Consider the following 16,670-nt stretch of genomic DNA (forward strand, 5'->3'; position numbering starts at 1 on the left):
CACTTGGTTTCTTAAACCTTGATGGTGATCCTACAATAATAAACCCAAAAACTAACCATCAACACCCAAATAATAACATTAAATGACCATTTATCACAATACATCTATCACACTTATCATCCCCTAACTCCACCATCTTCAATAACTCAAGAACAAGAAGAAAAACCACTTACCTTTGCCCCTTTTTCTAAAAAGATGAAGTTCCAACTCCGGATTGAAGATTAATTGCTTGATTGAAAGAAAGGATAAGAAGAAAATGAAGAACCCTACTTGGAAACGTTGGAGGAGAGAAAAAGAAGAGAAGGGAAATGAAGAAAATGAGAGTTTCAATCGGTTTTATGCCTTAATTCACCCAAAACACGCTTTTGTACTGAGATGGAGCTCGGGCGGTCATAAATTACCGCTCGGGCGCGGACCATATTGTCCGGTACAAAATTTACAGAACCGGTAGCGCTCGGGCGGTCATAAATTACCGCTCAGGCGCCGCTCTGCGCACAGCCGCCTCATGAACTCTATCAAGATCTGGCGGTAAGGCTAACCTGTAAGCTCGATCACCGACTCTGTCCAATATATCAAATGGACCAATAAATCTCGGACTCAACTTTCCCTTCTTGCCAAACCGCATCACACCTTTAAGAGGTGCTATCTTCAAGAACACATGATCGCCAACCTCAAACTGCAATGGCCTTCGCCTCACATCAGCATAGCTCTTCTGTCTGGACTGCACTGTCTTCATCCTCTCTCGAATAACAGCAAGAACATCAGCTGTCTGTTGGACCAACTCTGGACCCAACATCTTCCTCTCACCAATCTCATNTATGGTGGAGTTAGGGGATGATAAGTGTGATAGATGTATTGTGATAAATGGTCATTAAATGTTATTATTTGGGTGTTGATGGTTAGTTTTTGGGTTTATTATTGTAGGATCACCATCAAGGTTTAAGAAACCAAGTGCTACAAGTGTTGTAAGTGGAATTTCATTTCTTGTGCTCACATGATAATATATGTATTGTGTTTCAATGGTTTTAAAGTGTTATTCCCTTCCATTTGATTCATGCTATGTATTAATACACCTTGTTGTCTATTAGAGGCATTTTATGTCTCAACCATGTCAAAGGGAATACAAGAGAAAAGATAGTCTTCAAAGTGTTTGTTTTAATGCCAAAGAGATAATTCAAATGCTTTATTTGATTGATAGATACATAGTCAGAGATTGCATGCAATAAGTTGATCAAGGACCATAGGCTTACATCCCTCAGAGTTATCGATTCATACCGATGGGATAGCGGCACAGAGACAGAGATACTATATAGATATCAATCCAACAGAGAAAAGAGAAATACCATCGTTATTATTATTCATTCTATGATATTCATATTTCAGAGTTGATGGTATTTAATGTTTTCAAAGCCACGTTTTACAGAGTATAGTATATGTACATTGCTATGTAAGAGTTCCACTTGCTGAGTTTCATACTCATTTCAGTTATTCATGTGATGCAGATAAGAGTGACGGGCCGGGACGTTGATTGGAGCCGGGGTCATATGCATAAGAGACGGAAGGAAGAAGACTATTTTGCAAGTATTTTGACATGATCACAAAAATGATGTTTTGTATTTTGTTGCCTCATTTGATTGATCATGTATTAACTTTTGTTTATAAATTGAAATGTATTTTAAATCCATCCTCCCTTTAAAGAAAATTTTAAATTCCGCTGTTATTTTTTGAAATCGGGTCAGAGCGTTACACCAGAGTTATTTCGTTCCTTTGCAGATCAAGTAACAACGGTTTCTGAATCATGGAACCCAATAAATAACTGGATTTGTGGCTTAGAGCATCCGCAACAACATTAGCTTTTCCAGGATGATAGCTAATGGTGCAATCATAATCTTTCACTAGTTCCAACCACCTCCGCTGCCTCATATTTAATTCTTTCTGTGAAAACAAATAACTCAAACTTTTGTGATCTGTAAAAATTTTACATTTCTCACCATATAAATAATGCCGCCAAATCTTTAAGGCAAAAACTACAGCCGCCAACTCCAAATCATGCGTGGGATAATTCTTCTTGTATTCTTTTAGCTGACGAGAAGCATAAGCGATTACTTTCCTACGTTGCATTAACACAGCACCTAACCCCTGCTTTGAAGCATCTGTATACACAACAAAATCCTCAGTACCACAAGGAAGTACTAACACAGGGGCAGAAGTTAACTTATCTTTCAAAGTTTGGAATGCTTGTTGGCATTCTATGGTCCATTCAAACTTGATAGCTTTTTGTTAAGCTCGTCAATGGCAAGGCTATTTTCGAGAAATCCGCTATGAATCGTCTGTAATACCCTGCCAAACCAAGAAAACTACGTACCTCGGAAACTGTCTTTGGAAAGGACCATGGATTGATAGCTTCAATCTTGGATGGATCGACTGCTATTCCTTCTTTTGACACGATATGGCCCAAAAACGCCTCTTGCTCTAACTAAAATTCACATTTCTTTAATTTCGCATATAATTGCTTTTCCCTCAATGTCTGTAACACGATCTTCAAATGCTCCCTATGAAGTTCTCGTGTCTTTGAATATATCAAAATGTCGTCAATAAACACAATCATAAAAGCATCCAAATATGGCTTAAAGACACGATTCATCAAATCCATAAACACTGAAGGAGCATTAGTTAATCCAAATGAAATCACCAAAAATTCATAATGTTCATACCTCGTTCTAAACGCAGTCTTTGGTATGTCCTCCGTTTTTACTTTCAATTTATGATATCCGGATCGAAGATCGATTTTTTAAAACACAGTGGCTCCTTGTAATTGATCAAATAGATCATCGATTCTGGGTAAAGGATATTTATTTTTAATAGTTACCTTATTGAGTTCTCGATGATCAATGCATTATCTTAACGATCCATCCTTCTTTTTCACGAACAAAACCGGAGCTCCCCATGGCGAGGAACTAGGACGGATAAAACCTTTATCTAATAGCTCCAGCAATTGATTCTTTAAATCTTTCATCTCAGTTGGAGCCATTCTGTACGGGGCTTTGGAAATTGGGGCTGTACCTGGACTTAAATAAATAACAAACTCTACCTCTCGATGAGGAGGTAAACCTGGCATATCATTAGCAAATACGTCAGGATATTCCTGACAACTTCAATATTCTGTAATGGCACATTACTGTCCCTATTTACATCTAATACTTAGGCCAGAAAACTTGTACATCCCTTATTCAACAATTTAATTGCTTGCAAGCAAGAAATAATGGGAGTACTTATCGATGAACCTAGACCAACAATTGCATTATTCTCATGATCATCAATTACAAACTTCACGGTCTTTCTCACACAATCAATTACTGCACGATAAGCGGATAACCAATCCATACCCAATATAACATCAAATGCAACCATCGAAATCACAATAAAATCAGCATATAACAATCTCGTACCCATCTGTACCGGACATGCCTTAAGAATACTAGTAGGACAAATCTCATCACCAGAGGGCAACATAATAGTGAAATGTAAAGGCATGACAGTGGGATCGCGAGATAAAGAGTGCATAAATACTTCAGACATAAAGGACTGTGTTGCACCAGTGTCAATCAAGGTAAGGGCTTCCTTGTCAGATATGAGAATATTACCTGATATCACTGAAGAATCGGGATTGGCACCTTCTTTTGTCATTGTGAAAATTCTGCCTCGAACCTTTCCAACTAAACACTCACCTTTGTGTGGCTTGCCACACTTGGGACATAACGGTCGCTCCGTACCCGAAGAAGGCACAGAATGTTTACTGCGTTGCTCCATCTTGCCTTTCCCTTTGTAACCACCTCGAGTACTAGCGCTTGTCCCTTGCCCTCTAGCTTGAAAAGCTTGCCTTCTCAACTGTCGCTCTTTTTCAATCTCTTGTTCATCGTGCTCGGCAAGTAAGGCACTTTCAACGATGTCTTGATAAGTGATCACCTTGGCCATATGAACATCCCTTCGAATTTCTGGTTTCAACCCACGAAGGAAGTGTTCTCCTTTGTCTTTATCATTTTTGGCAATGAACGGAACAAACACACATCTTTCTTCAAATTTCAAGGTATATTCAGCAACAGACAAGGAATCTTGCCTCAATTCAAGAAACTCTTTCACTTTCATAGCTTTCACTTCTCTTGAAAAATACTTGGCATAAAATAACTCCTTGAATTCCTCCCACTTTAACTGACGGACATTAACAGTCACTTTAGTAGCTTCCCACCAGATGCAGGCAGCTTTCACTAGCATAAACACATTACAGCTCACTTTATCTCGATCAGTAAACTTCAGATAGTCAAATATAGCCTCCAATGATTTAATCCCTTCAAGAGCTACGAGTGGATCAGCACCACCGAAACATTCAGGAGGGTTCATTCGCCTGAATAATTCATAAGATCCCCCTTCGGCGCTTTCCACTCTACCCTGCTCTCTTTCTTGACCATGACCCTGAGTTGGTTTGTGAATGCTCAGTAGCTGTTGAATGTGCTCACTATGTACTTTTTCTTGTCTTTCAATAGCCTGCTAAACTCATCTACCACTTTGGTAGTCCTATCAATGGTAGGGGTCCTACCATCCCCTTCAGTAACCTTTCGTTTAGGAGGTATTTTCTACACATAAGCTCACTTTAACATAGATAGGAAGAAAAATACATCAATAACAATGGAATATGATCAACTCTCAATGTTAAAATCAATAGATGCAAGATCGAAAACATACCGGATTGTCCTAGACCGAAGAAGGTATATACGGTCCAAGAACTTTCGCTCTGATACCAATTGAAACAACCCACTCCCATGACAATAACAGTTAATTGAAATAACGTACGCGGAAGCATTTCATTTAAAAGGAAAAGTACTAAATAGTATTTACATTATAACCATTTCTTAAAACTAGCAACATTACTAGTCACAACATATTATCTATACATAATTAAAAGCCAATACAAAGTTTTCCCATCATTCATTAACAAAATACATGATATTTTAAAGCTTTACATATGTTCACTCCACCACAATTTAAAGTGACATAACCAAAAAATCTTTCCCATAGCATTTTATATGACTTCTCCCGCCTCGAACAATCCCTTTCAGTCCTTTTTATCACTTGCATCACATGACATTAACTGGAATGAGAATAAACTCAGTAAATAGAAAGTTGTACGTAGCAATTACAGACATATAGCTTTGGCTTAAAACATGGCTATGGCAATGGCGTTTTGGCAATGACAATGAAGAATGAATCATAAGTCTCAAATCAATTTAAAGGGTATCATGTCATGAATTAAAGGAAGGAAATGATAGTGCTATGACCTGTGGCAAGTATCTCTTTGATATAAATATCAAAGCTGTGAGAGATACTCATAATCATGTGATTGGCCAATGACATGCATGAATTACTATCATTCCTTGGCTTTAATCATAGGGAACTTCATTTGGGCATTTTAACAAATATTTGGTAGGAAACAATAAAGTACTAGCTCCTTATCAATGAATTCAATGGTATTCTTGGCTCAATGAACAAATAACAATACATACATCAATAATCTAACAATGGAATGAGCTAGACATCAATAAACATGACTTATATACATATATATCATGTGAGCACTTAAAAGGAAACTTCTACTTACAACCCACAAGCACTTGGTTGTTATGATCACCTTGAAGGAGTTCCTATAACATAATACATGAATTCAACTATTAAGCCATCAACCAAACCATCAATTGCCTTCAATTCCTTAAACTCTCTATCAACTTAAGAATATAAAATTCTTACCTTGTAGCTTGAAATATAGGTAGGAGATACAATAATTTCACTATAAGAACCCTTGAATTTGAAGTAGAGATTGAAGGGAAGAAAACCTTGAAAGGAGAAGGCAAGAAACGATGGGAGAAGGAAAAGAACGGAATGAATTGGGTAGAAACATCTATACTAATCCATAATAAATATGTTGGATCTCGGTTTTCTATGTGCCCAAACGCAGCGGAAGTTTAAAATTTTATTTTATTTTGACAATCAAAATATGTTTATATTTGGGCACTCGTATGATTTTATCATAAACATTCATAGGGCGTTGGAATTTCATACCTTAGGTGAATTAATCACATGGCTCCAACTATTCCGAGTTTAGCGGAGATAGCTCTTGATGAAATCTCTACGAACTTTCTTCAAAAGCTTGTTTCCTTCTAATCAGGTCCACGACTAGATGATTTATTCCTCTTCCAATTTGCACTAGAAAATATGGAAGAGATTTTGCGTAGGAGAAAATATTTGAGAGACGGCTCAAACTATTTACTTCAAGGTGGTCGAAATTCTTTTGAGATGAGAGGAGAGGTTTTTAGAAAAATTATGAATGAATTCTTATCAACCCTTAGCCTAATACACATATATATAAGCTTAGGGCCCATTAATAAATTAATTACTTAATGAACTTAATCAATTAATTATTCTAGTCCAACTAGTTTAATTAATTAATTAATCTTTTAAAGTTCAATTAAAAACCTTAATAATTTGTATGTTGGTCTTGTACTCTTACAAGCCCATAATACATACACCCATTACATTTAATTTAAATCATTTATAAATTCAACATTTGAATTTATTAAATTAAATCCATTATAAATTCAACATTTGAATTTATTATAAATTCAACTCCTTGAATTTTATTACCTCCAAAATTTAATATTCAATAAACTCAACTTTTGAGTTTAATAAATTAAATTCTCAAGTTTTATAAATTCAACACTTTGAATTTATTCTCTCCATATTTCATAAATTCAACTTCTTGAATTTATTATCTCATAAATTCAACTCCTTGAATTTATTTTCTCAAAATTTAATTATCATAAATTCAACTCCTTGAATTTACTATATCATAATATAAATTCAACATCTTGAATTTATTCTCTCAAAATTTAATTATCATAAATTCAACTCCTTGAATTTACTATAATATATAAATTCAACTACTTGAATTTATTCTCTCAACGGGAATAAATGATCCAGTACTTGTGTGACCCTCAATGGTTCAGGGATACAGCTAGCCGTGGGTTCACAACTCTTTGTGATTCAGAATAACACTTATTCTTATTCGGGCTTACCCTAGTTAGCCCCATTCTTTTCATCAACACCTTGATCAAGAATGTCAGAACTCATTTCTGATTGCACCCATCNGCAACTGTACCCAACCTCGCCACCTGATGACTCTCCTGGAGCCAGTAAACGAGTCAAAGCACAGCCCTAGCATATAGAGCCTCAGTGTTGTCCCGGGTTGTAAGGACTAATGGTGCACAATCATAACCACGGACTTATCCTCTCGATGAATGATAACCACTTGGAAAGTCCGAGGGAGGGTTGTTCAGTATAATCATCATATGACTACCCATCTGTATGTTTGGACATCTCTATGCCCTTACCAAGAAACGCAGTACACAACATCACAGATGCTAGTCTCGAGCTCGAGCGACCTTTATCCCTGTTTTAGGCTGCTGAATCGACTAGGAACGAATTTAGAATATGCAGTGTTTACAAATGAGTTTCAACATCGAATTACGATTCATTTGTATTAAAGCATAATCAAGGACTTTATCTATGCTGCTTGCATGGGTATACAGATAAAGTACAACAAAACCATTAAAAAGTAAATTATATTAAAATAAAGATTGTTTATTACAACTGAGTCAATAAATTCCCTAGCCAACAGTTGGCTTACAGGGCATCTACTCTAACAAAATAAGCCTTCAAAATACACCAAAAACGTGTTTTCTATGCCATAGACACGGACCCCGTGCCCCCCTCCGTGTAGAGGTCCGTGTACACACTGGAAATCACTCATTTTTCTTGGCATGACCCGGACCCCGTGTACAGGTCCGTTTACCCTCTGTCCAAGGGCCAAAACTGCATTTTTTCTTCCGAATTAGCAAAAGTGGTCAACATGAAAGTTGTAGCCCTATTTGTTTTCTTCAATCTCCCACTAGTTTCAGGTCATTTGAAGGTCTGAGTAAAAAAGTTATGCCCATTCTCCCAACATGTGTCAGTGCAGGAACAACGATATATATGACCCACTTCGGATCACTTTTGACTCATCTTCCTCAACTATTTAAACAAAACTCAAAACATGAAAGTTATAGCCTTATACGTATCTTTCTAATGAAATTGACCTCACATCAATTGGATCACTATACAAAACATAATACTAAAAACCAAAACTACTGCCTCATTTTTCATACCGTTTCTGCACTTCTATTTCCTATTTGGATCAAAATCAACTTTCTATTCTACCCATTCATTTCTTTAATCATCACCAACTATGAACATAATACCAAAACAATAACCATAAAAAATGACCATATTTTAACTATTCCAATAAACATAACCATTACACATAATCTCAACCATCAAACCATATGAAATATCCATTACCATAATAAACCATAAATATTCAATAACCATATTTCGTAAACACCCAACCAAAAATAATATCATAAACAATAAAATTCTAAAAGGTTGGGATATTACACACTGCTTGCATGGTGGTCCTCCCACCGGCCTAGGAGCCCCTGGTGCCTGAGGTTGCCATTGTTGTCCTGCCCCCTATGCTGTTCCTGGGGCTTTTGCTACTCCTGCGGTCTCGGTGGCCCCATGTAATGCTTCTTCTGCGGATGAGAACTGGACTGAGTCTAGTTCCGCTTCCGTTGCATCTCAAAATCTACGTCTCGGTGCGCCTGCTCCGCCTGGAAGGCATAGGAAATGGCCACATCGTAGCTCGCCGGCCTCATCAACATCACAGCTTGACGAAAGGTAGCTCTCAGTCCATCCATAAAGTGCCGCAACTTCTGTCTGGAATCCCTGGCAATAAGAATTATATGAATCTGGCCGGGCATGACGTGCAAAAGATTTGAAGGACGTTCAAGGAAGCATCGCGCCAACTCATTAGCAATAGAGAAGATCTTACAAGCAAGGTTCCAAGCCTCGAAGGGTTAGTGATGCATGGAAATAAGCTTGAAGGTAATAGGATTGTTGTGCGAGTTTTAAATGAAGATAAAGGCAGAACACTCGGCGCCCGAGCAGTAAAATCCTACCGCCCGAGCGCCACATTCACTGTCCAGCGGAGAACTCCAGAGCACTCTTTGCCCGAGCGGTAAAATCTTGCAGCCCGAGCGCGGCCTATCCAGAAGACACCGTGCCCAAGCGGTAGAAAATCGCGCCGCCATGCGGATTGTAGATCTAGAAACCCTAGATTGCGATTTTGTTGTATTTTATTATATATTTCTTTTTACATGAATTTGAACAATTAATTAATTTTTAGTTTAATCATATTGATAGAGTTTTTCACTCAAATTTTCAAAGCTTGGCTTTGTATACACATTCGTGTGTTGCTCAAATCAAACTTATCAAAGTTTAACACTTTGTGGCGTTTGTCGATTGTTCTTTACTCGGATTCTCAAAGACGAGTTCTTTGAAGGTTCGCTTCAATTTCGATTGTTTATCTGTTAATATTTGTTGCTAAATTCTTTGTAATTTAGAAGTGAATATTACAACCTTACTTGTTCAAAAAGATCAAGACAACATAACCGTTCCTTTATTTCATCGAATCGAGGGCTTGACTCCATTTTGGGCGCGTTTGCTTTTCGTGGTTTGAAGAATCGCATCATTTGGTATCAGAGCTTTAGGTTCTCTTTGGTTCAAGTAAGTTTTATCCTTTTTTTGAATTTTCAGATATGTGTTATCTATCGTTTATTATCAGATCTGTTTATCCTATCGTTATTCATCTTTCGTACATCTTGAGATTCTCGAAATTTCTGATTTTTTAATTTTTTTTTGAGTTTGCATATCCATCCTTGTGCAATCCCAAAAAAAAATTACCAAAATTTCAAAATTTTGCCATAAATAATTTTTGGTATTTTTTTCTATTCTCTTGTGGGATCCATATTCAAGTGTCTCTCACAAAAAAAATAATAAATTGTGCTATTATTTAGCATTGAATCTTGTTCTTATCTCTATTGTGAGTCATATTCAAGTGATTCTCACCATCAAAAAAATATATATATATTCAAATTTCTTGTTTTATTCAGTCAGTGTAAGTCAGTTTGCAAGTGTCGTGAAGTTTGAACTTGTGAGTTTGATGCACACAAGCTACAAAGCCTGAAAGTGTACCCTACGAAAGAAATCTCATAAAAATTGAGTGAAATAATTGAGAGCGAGCGTTTATTTCTAGGAGTGATGTGCAAGGTATTTGTTAGTTTATCGAGAAGCCGAATTGATTCCTGAAAATATGGGAATTTGATGAAGTTTCCATAACCTTGTTTTTTTTTTTTATGATAATTTGGGAAATTCAATTAGGTGAAGTACAAGTTATCTTTTGTTCTTTTTCAGATTTTAATTGAATTTGTACCTAAGAATAAAATATTAACCATTCTAGGATCTAAAGCTAGGAAAAACGAGAAAAAAAAATAGTGCACTGAATTTGAGATTTAATAGATTAAATCTTCATGATGTAACTATACATGATAAATTCTCATATTGTTGTGTAAATTAATCTAGTGCGCTGAATTTTATTGATCCCTTGAAAGATATCGAGAATAAAAGAAGAAACGTAAGGTATGTTGCAACCAGGTAACATACGACAGGTATCTGTATTATATGATATATGTTTGATTGATTGGTTTGAGATTACATATCTATATGCCTTATTTGTTGAGTTGATGTGGCCTACATGACATTCACGTTGAGCTATGATCGTTGGATACCCTGATGTGATTGGATTTGATTCTGGGGTATCCAACGATCATAGCTCAACGTGAATGTCATGTAGGCCACATGCATCTTTAAAATAGAGTGTACATACTTGAAACTTGAACGTAATAGCATAAACATACTTGAACTTGAACGTAATAGCATAAACATACTTGAACTTGAAAGTAATAGCATAAACGTAGACGTGTCATCATCATAAAACTTTTCTTAAACATGATTGCATCATACATACTTGAGCATACATAACATCATTTTGCGTAGAAATATGTTTCAAAGCAAGTGACCCATACATAAATGTGTCTGATAAGACTAAACCACAGTACTAGGCTGGCAGGGAAAGTCCACTATCACATACATGGATCCCCGTTCATGCTTTAACGGGTGGATTGGTCCCTGGTCATGCTTTACCATTTTCCAATCCTGATCTAAACTCGGTCATACTTTACTGGGGTGGAGAGGTCCTCGGCCACGTTCACCAACTTCAAAACCCGTTCATAATTTGGTCACAAGACATTTAGCATACCTCAAAAACTTAAAAGTATTTTCTTTTGCACGTCGAACATACTTACTTGGCGTTGAGGTCGTTGGATCTCGCTTGGGGCCACTGCTGCACAAACTAACATGAGTTCAAACCTTTATCTTTCAAAGCTTAGACGTAGGTACTCATGCTCACTACCGAGTAAAAAAATAGCTTATGACATTCTAGATCACTCGGGATTTGAGCTCGTTTAATCATAGTACTAAATTAAGACATAAAACCTCAAACCAAATCCTATATTTTATATTCATAACCACAACACAAATCCTATATTTTTTAATTCATATATAAAAAAAATTATTTTAAAGGGGTATGCGGACCCCGTGTAAGGGTCCAGGTAGGGGTCCGGGTAGGCACTGAAATTTCGCATTTTTGAAGAAAAAAGGAAAATCTTTTAGGTGATGGCCAAAAATTGCAAGATAATGGAGGGAAAATATTGCTTAATTATTGAATTTTAACTCATTAAAGTTTTAAACACTTATTATGTATTTTAGTGAATTAATAAATTAATTTAGGATAAAGATTTTATTGCATGCATGGCTAATTCTTAAAATAATTTACTAACATGTTAAGTTACAATTTCTTAAATCAAATAAGCCTAGATTAACTTATCTCAATTGGTCACATATTTTAATTTAGTCTTTTAATTAAATTATTGGACATAAAAGAATTTATTTACTACTTATCTCTAATTAATTAATTTAATTCTTAAACATTCTTTTACATTAAAATAAATTATCCTTTATCTTGAACAAATTCTTGGAATATTTTCTTATCATTAAGTTTTATCTTAATACTCCAACTCCAGTCCGGCCTCACTTACTTAACTGAAAAGATAAAACTAAAATACTGCGTAAAATAAATAATAATAACTCAACCAATTTTAAAAGAATGGATTTAAATTCTCATGCATAAAAATCATTTAATTTAAATAATAGTAATTATGCATGGCTTATACGTAGTCTGATTTAACGGGTTCTACAACTCTCCCCCCTCTTAAAAGAAATTTTGTCCTCTAAATTAAAACTCACCGAATAACTCGGGGTAACGACTCCTCATCTCTGGCCCAGACTCCCACGTAGCTTCCTCTTCCGAATGATTAAGCCATTTGACTTTCACTAGCTTAACCAGTTTGTTCCGAAGCTTTTTCTCCTGTCTGTCTAAGATCTGCACTGGTCTTTCCACATAAGTCAGGTTCGGAGTGAGCTGCAACGGTTCGAAGTTCAAGACATGCGAGGGATCGATTTGCCGTATACTTCCTTAGCATAGCGACGTGGAACACATTGTATACTCCGGCCAGATTCGGCGGAAGAGCAACACGATAAGCTACCGTTCCAACCCTGTCGAGGATCTCAAATGGTCCGATGAATCTCGGACTGAGCTTTCCTTTCTTCCCGAACCGCATGACACCTTTCATAGGTGCTACCTTAACGAAAACATGGTCGCCGACGGCAAACTCTAGATCTCTTCTCCTCTGATCCGCATAACTCTTCTGTCGGGTCTGAGCGACCTTCATCCTTTCACGGATCTTGACTACTACATCGGCGGTCTGTTGAAAGATCTCCGGACCCAATTTTGATCTCTCCCCTACTTCATCCCAGTGAATAGGCGATCTGCACTTGCGACCATACAGTGTTTCATACGGAGCCATACCTATAGACGACTGAAAACTGTTGTTATAGGTGAATTATACCAACGGCAATTTCGACTCCTAACTCCCTAAAAAATCAATAACACAAGCGCGGAGAAGATCCTCCAAAATCTGGATACCTCTCTCTGACTGTCCATCAGTCTGCGGATGGAAAGCTGTGCTAAACAACAACTTCGTACCCATAGACGAATGCAAACTCTTCCAAAAATGAGGAAGTGAATCTAGGATCTCAATCAGACACGATAGAAACGGGAATACCATGAAGTCGGACTATCTCCCGGATATACAACTCTGCATACTAAATCATGGTGAAAGTCGTCTTAATAGGCAAGAAGTGCACTGATTTGGTAAGACGATCAACAATCATCCTGATAGCATTTGATCCTCTGGCTGACTTCGGCAAACCGACCACGAATTCCATGGTGACATTCTCCCACTTCCACTCGGGAATAGGAAGAGGCTTGAGCATACCTGCTGGTCTCTTAAGCTCCGCTTTCACTAGCTGACAAATCAGGCACTCGGATACAAAACTTCTGATATCCTTCTTCATTCCGGGCCACCAATACAGTAACTGTAGATCTTTGTACATCTTCATACTCCCAGGGTGAATAGAGTACGACGACATGTGGGCCTCTGATAAAATATCTGCTCGAATAGAATCGCTGCTAGGAACCCACATTCTGCCTCGATATCTCACAATACCGTCGCTAACTGTGTACAAGATACTGCCCTTGGCCTCATCTCTCTGCTTCCACTTTGCCAACTGCCCATCTGCTGACTGCCCACTGTGAATACGATCTAGAAGAGAAGACTGAATCGTCAAAGTAGATAGACGGGAAACCCTACCTCGAGGATATGTCTCTATATCAAACCTTTGTATCTCAAACTGAAGAGGTCTCGAAATCGTCTAATAAGCCATCACTGTGACTTTCCTGCTCAATGCATCCGCCACTACATTAGCTTTGCCCCGGTGGTAGCTAATGTCACAGTCATAGTCCTTCACTAGCTCCAACCAACGCCTGTGCCGCATATTCAACTCTTTCTGCGTAAAGAAGTACTTGATGCTCTTATGGTCGGTAAGATCTGGCACTTCTCTCCGTACAAATAATGCCTCCAAATCTTCAAGGCAAAAAATACGGCTGCCAACTCTAGATCGTGGGTAGGGTAGTTCTTCTCATTGGTCTTCAACTGACGAGAAGCATATGCTATTACCTTCCCATGCTGCATCAACACTGCCCCTAAACCGAGCTTCGAAGCATCGGCATACAAAACAAACTCGCCGGGCCCCGACGGCATGGCCAAAACTGGTGCTGAGATGAAAGCTTGCTTCAAAGTATCGAAGCTCTTCTTACACTCGTCGCTCCACACAAATTTAACATTCTTCTTTGTCAATGATGTGAGTGGAACTGCGATAGAGGAGAATCCCTGAATAAACTTTTGATAATATCCTGCTAGCCCAAGAAAACTACGGATCTCAGATGCATTCTGCGGCACAACCCAATCTCTGACTGCTGCAACTTTCGCTGGGTCTACCTCAATACCACTGCTAGAAACGATGTGGCCTAAGAACGCCACCTTTTCTAACCAGAATTCGCATTTACTGAACTTCGCAAATAACTTATGCTTCTGTAGGGTCTGCAAAACTTCGGTCAGATGTCTGCTGTGCTCCTCGTGATTCTTTGAGTAAACGAGAATGTCGTCTATGAATACTATCACGAAATGGGCAAGATACGGCTGAAGTATGTGATTCATGAGATCCATGAAGATCGCTGGCGCATTCGTCAAACCGAACGGCATCACAAGGAATTCGAAGTGGCCGTAACGAGTCCTGAAAGCAGTCTTGAGAACATCGGCTTCTTTCACCCTCAACTGGTGATAACCAGAACGCAGATCGATCTTTGAGAATACTGAGTCTCCCTGTAACTGATCAAATCAATCTTCAATCCGCGGAAGTGGGTACTTTTTCTTCACTGTAACCCTGTTCAACTCCCGGTAATCAATACAAAGCCTCATCGAACCATTCTTCTTCTTTACAAACAAGACCGTCGCACCCCATGGTGAAAAACTCGGGTGAATGAACTCCTTGTCAAGAAGTTTCTGAATCTGCTTCTTCAGTCCTGCCATCTCTGTCGGTGCTACTCGGTACGGTGCTTTTGAGATCGGTACCATACCTGGCATAAGCTCAATAGAAAACTCCACCTCTCGCTCGGGTGGCATACCAGAGACGTCATCAGGAAAAATGTCTAGAAAATCCCTAACAATTGAGACATCGGAGATTGACTGACTGGGTGCAACGGGAACGGATACAAAAGTCGTTAAGAACACCCGACACCCTCTACGCATGAGCTTCCTAGCCTGGACACAAGGTATAATACGCGGTAAAGGAAAGTACCTGTCTGGTTCGAACAAGAACTACTCCAACCCAAGCGATCGGACTAGAATAGATCTCCGCTGAAAGTCGATCAAAACTATGTTCCTTAATAGCCAATCCATACCCACAATGTTGTCAAACTCTGGCATCGGCAGTACGATCAGATCCGCATAAATAAGATTGCCACGAAGTTCAAGGTCTATGTCTCGGATCACATTAGTAGCTGTCATTTCCTCTCCAGACGACAATATTATTGAATACGCCACATCTAGCCCAACGGTCTTGACCTTGAGGAAGTTCGCAAAAACCTCTGAAATGAACGAATGAGTAGCCCCTGAATCTATCAAGGCTTTCGTAGCTGAGCCAGCTATAAAAATTCTCCATGAAAAGTTGAAACATCAAGTTGAACCCAATAATTACAAGAACTAAACTTATAGACTGGAGAAGATCAAAGTTCTACTAACCTAAATTCCCGAAAGAGCACTGATTAGAGCATGCAATCCTATCGCATATCTAAATTCAAAATCTTAACCCAGACTCCCAAAACATCGAAATTCAAACACAACTTAAAGCTTTAAGATACCTGTCATGAGCATGGTCTCTGGGTTCGTCTCCGCTGCATGGAGAGCAAAAACTCGCCTTGGGTAGGCAGACTCCCCCGAGGGCAATCCTTCAGTAAGTGGTCCGGACTACCACACTTGTAGCACTTCCCTAAGCCATACATACAAACTCCGACGTGACGGCGCGAGCACTTTGCACGGGCTGGATACTCCTGGGCCCTCGGGACTACACGTCCCTGCTGTTGCTGCTGCTGACCTTTGTTCCTGGGTGGGCCGTGGAAAGGCCTCTTATTCTGATGCTGCTGCTGAGGAGGGCGGTGCGTCACTTGGACTGGTCGCTGGCCCTGGCGGTCTCTTTCTATATCGTGCTGGTCCCGCTCTGCAGCTAGAGCTCTGGAGACGGCAACATCATAGGTAGTAGGGCCAGCCACCCTAACATCACGGCGCAAGATCGGCCATAGACTATCCAGAAAATGTCTCAGCTTGGCTCCAGCATCGTTCGCAATCATGGGCACGAAATGGAAACCCCTCTCAAACTTACGGATAAACTCTGTAACAGTGATATCTCCCTGCCTCAGGGTCATGAACTCCCTGGTCAACCTGGAACGCACCTCGTCAGTAAAATATTTAGAGTAGAATACCTCCGTGAAGCGCGTCCAGCTCAAAGTAGCCAAGTTCAAGGCCACGGATGCTCCTTCCCACCATAAGCGGGCGTCTCTTCCAAATATATAGGTTGCACAACAAACCCTATCTTCATCTCCCAGCTCAATG

The 16,670-nt window shown here is 38.8% G+C and overlaps 1 protein-coding gene across 1 annotated transcript in view; it reads right to left on the reverse strand.

Annotated features, from left to right (window-relative positions):
* The window catches only part of LOC140974915 (uncharacterized), a 10,678-nt gene extending 6,280 nt beyond the window's left edge, over nucleotides 1-4,398 (reverse strand). The window contains exons 1-3 of the mRNA XM_073438406.1: nucleotides 3,222-4,398; nucleotides 2,936-3,111; nucleotides 2,366-2,476 (exon numbers count right to left, since the gene is read on the reverse strand). Coding sequence (XP_073294507.1) covers nucleotides 2,366-2,476; nucleotides 2,936-3,111; nucleotides 3,222-4,398 — 1,464 coding nt within the window. The remainder of the gene's footprint in view (nucleotides 1-2,365; nucleotides 2,477-2,935; nucleotides 3,112-3,221) is intronic.
* Between the last annotated feature and the right edge of the window lie 12,272 nt (nucleotides 4,399-16,670).

This window comes from Primulina huaijiensis, chromosome 4, assembly GCF_012295235.1.
Source record: "Primulina huaijiensis isolate GDHJ02 chromosome 4, ASM1229523v2, whole genome shotgun sequence".
In the NCBI taxonomy this organism is placed as follows: domain Eukaryota; kingdom Viridiplantae; phylum Streptophyta; class Magnoliopsida; order Lamiales; family Gesneriaceae; genus Primulina; species Primulina huaijiensis.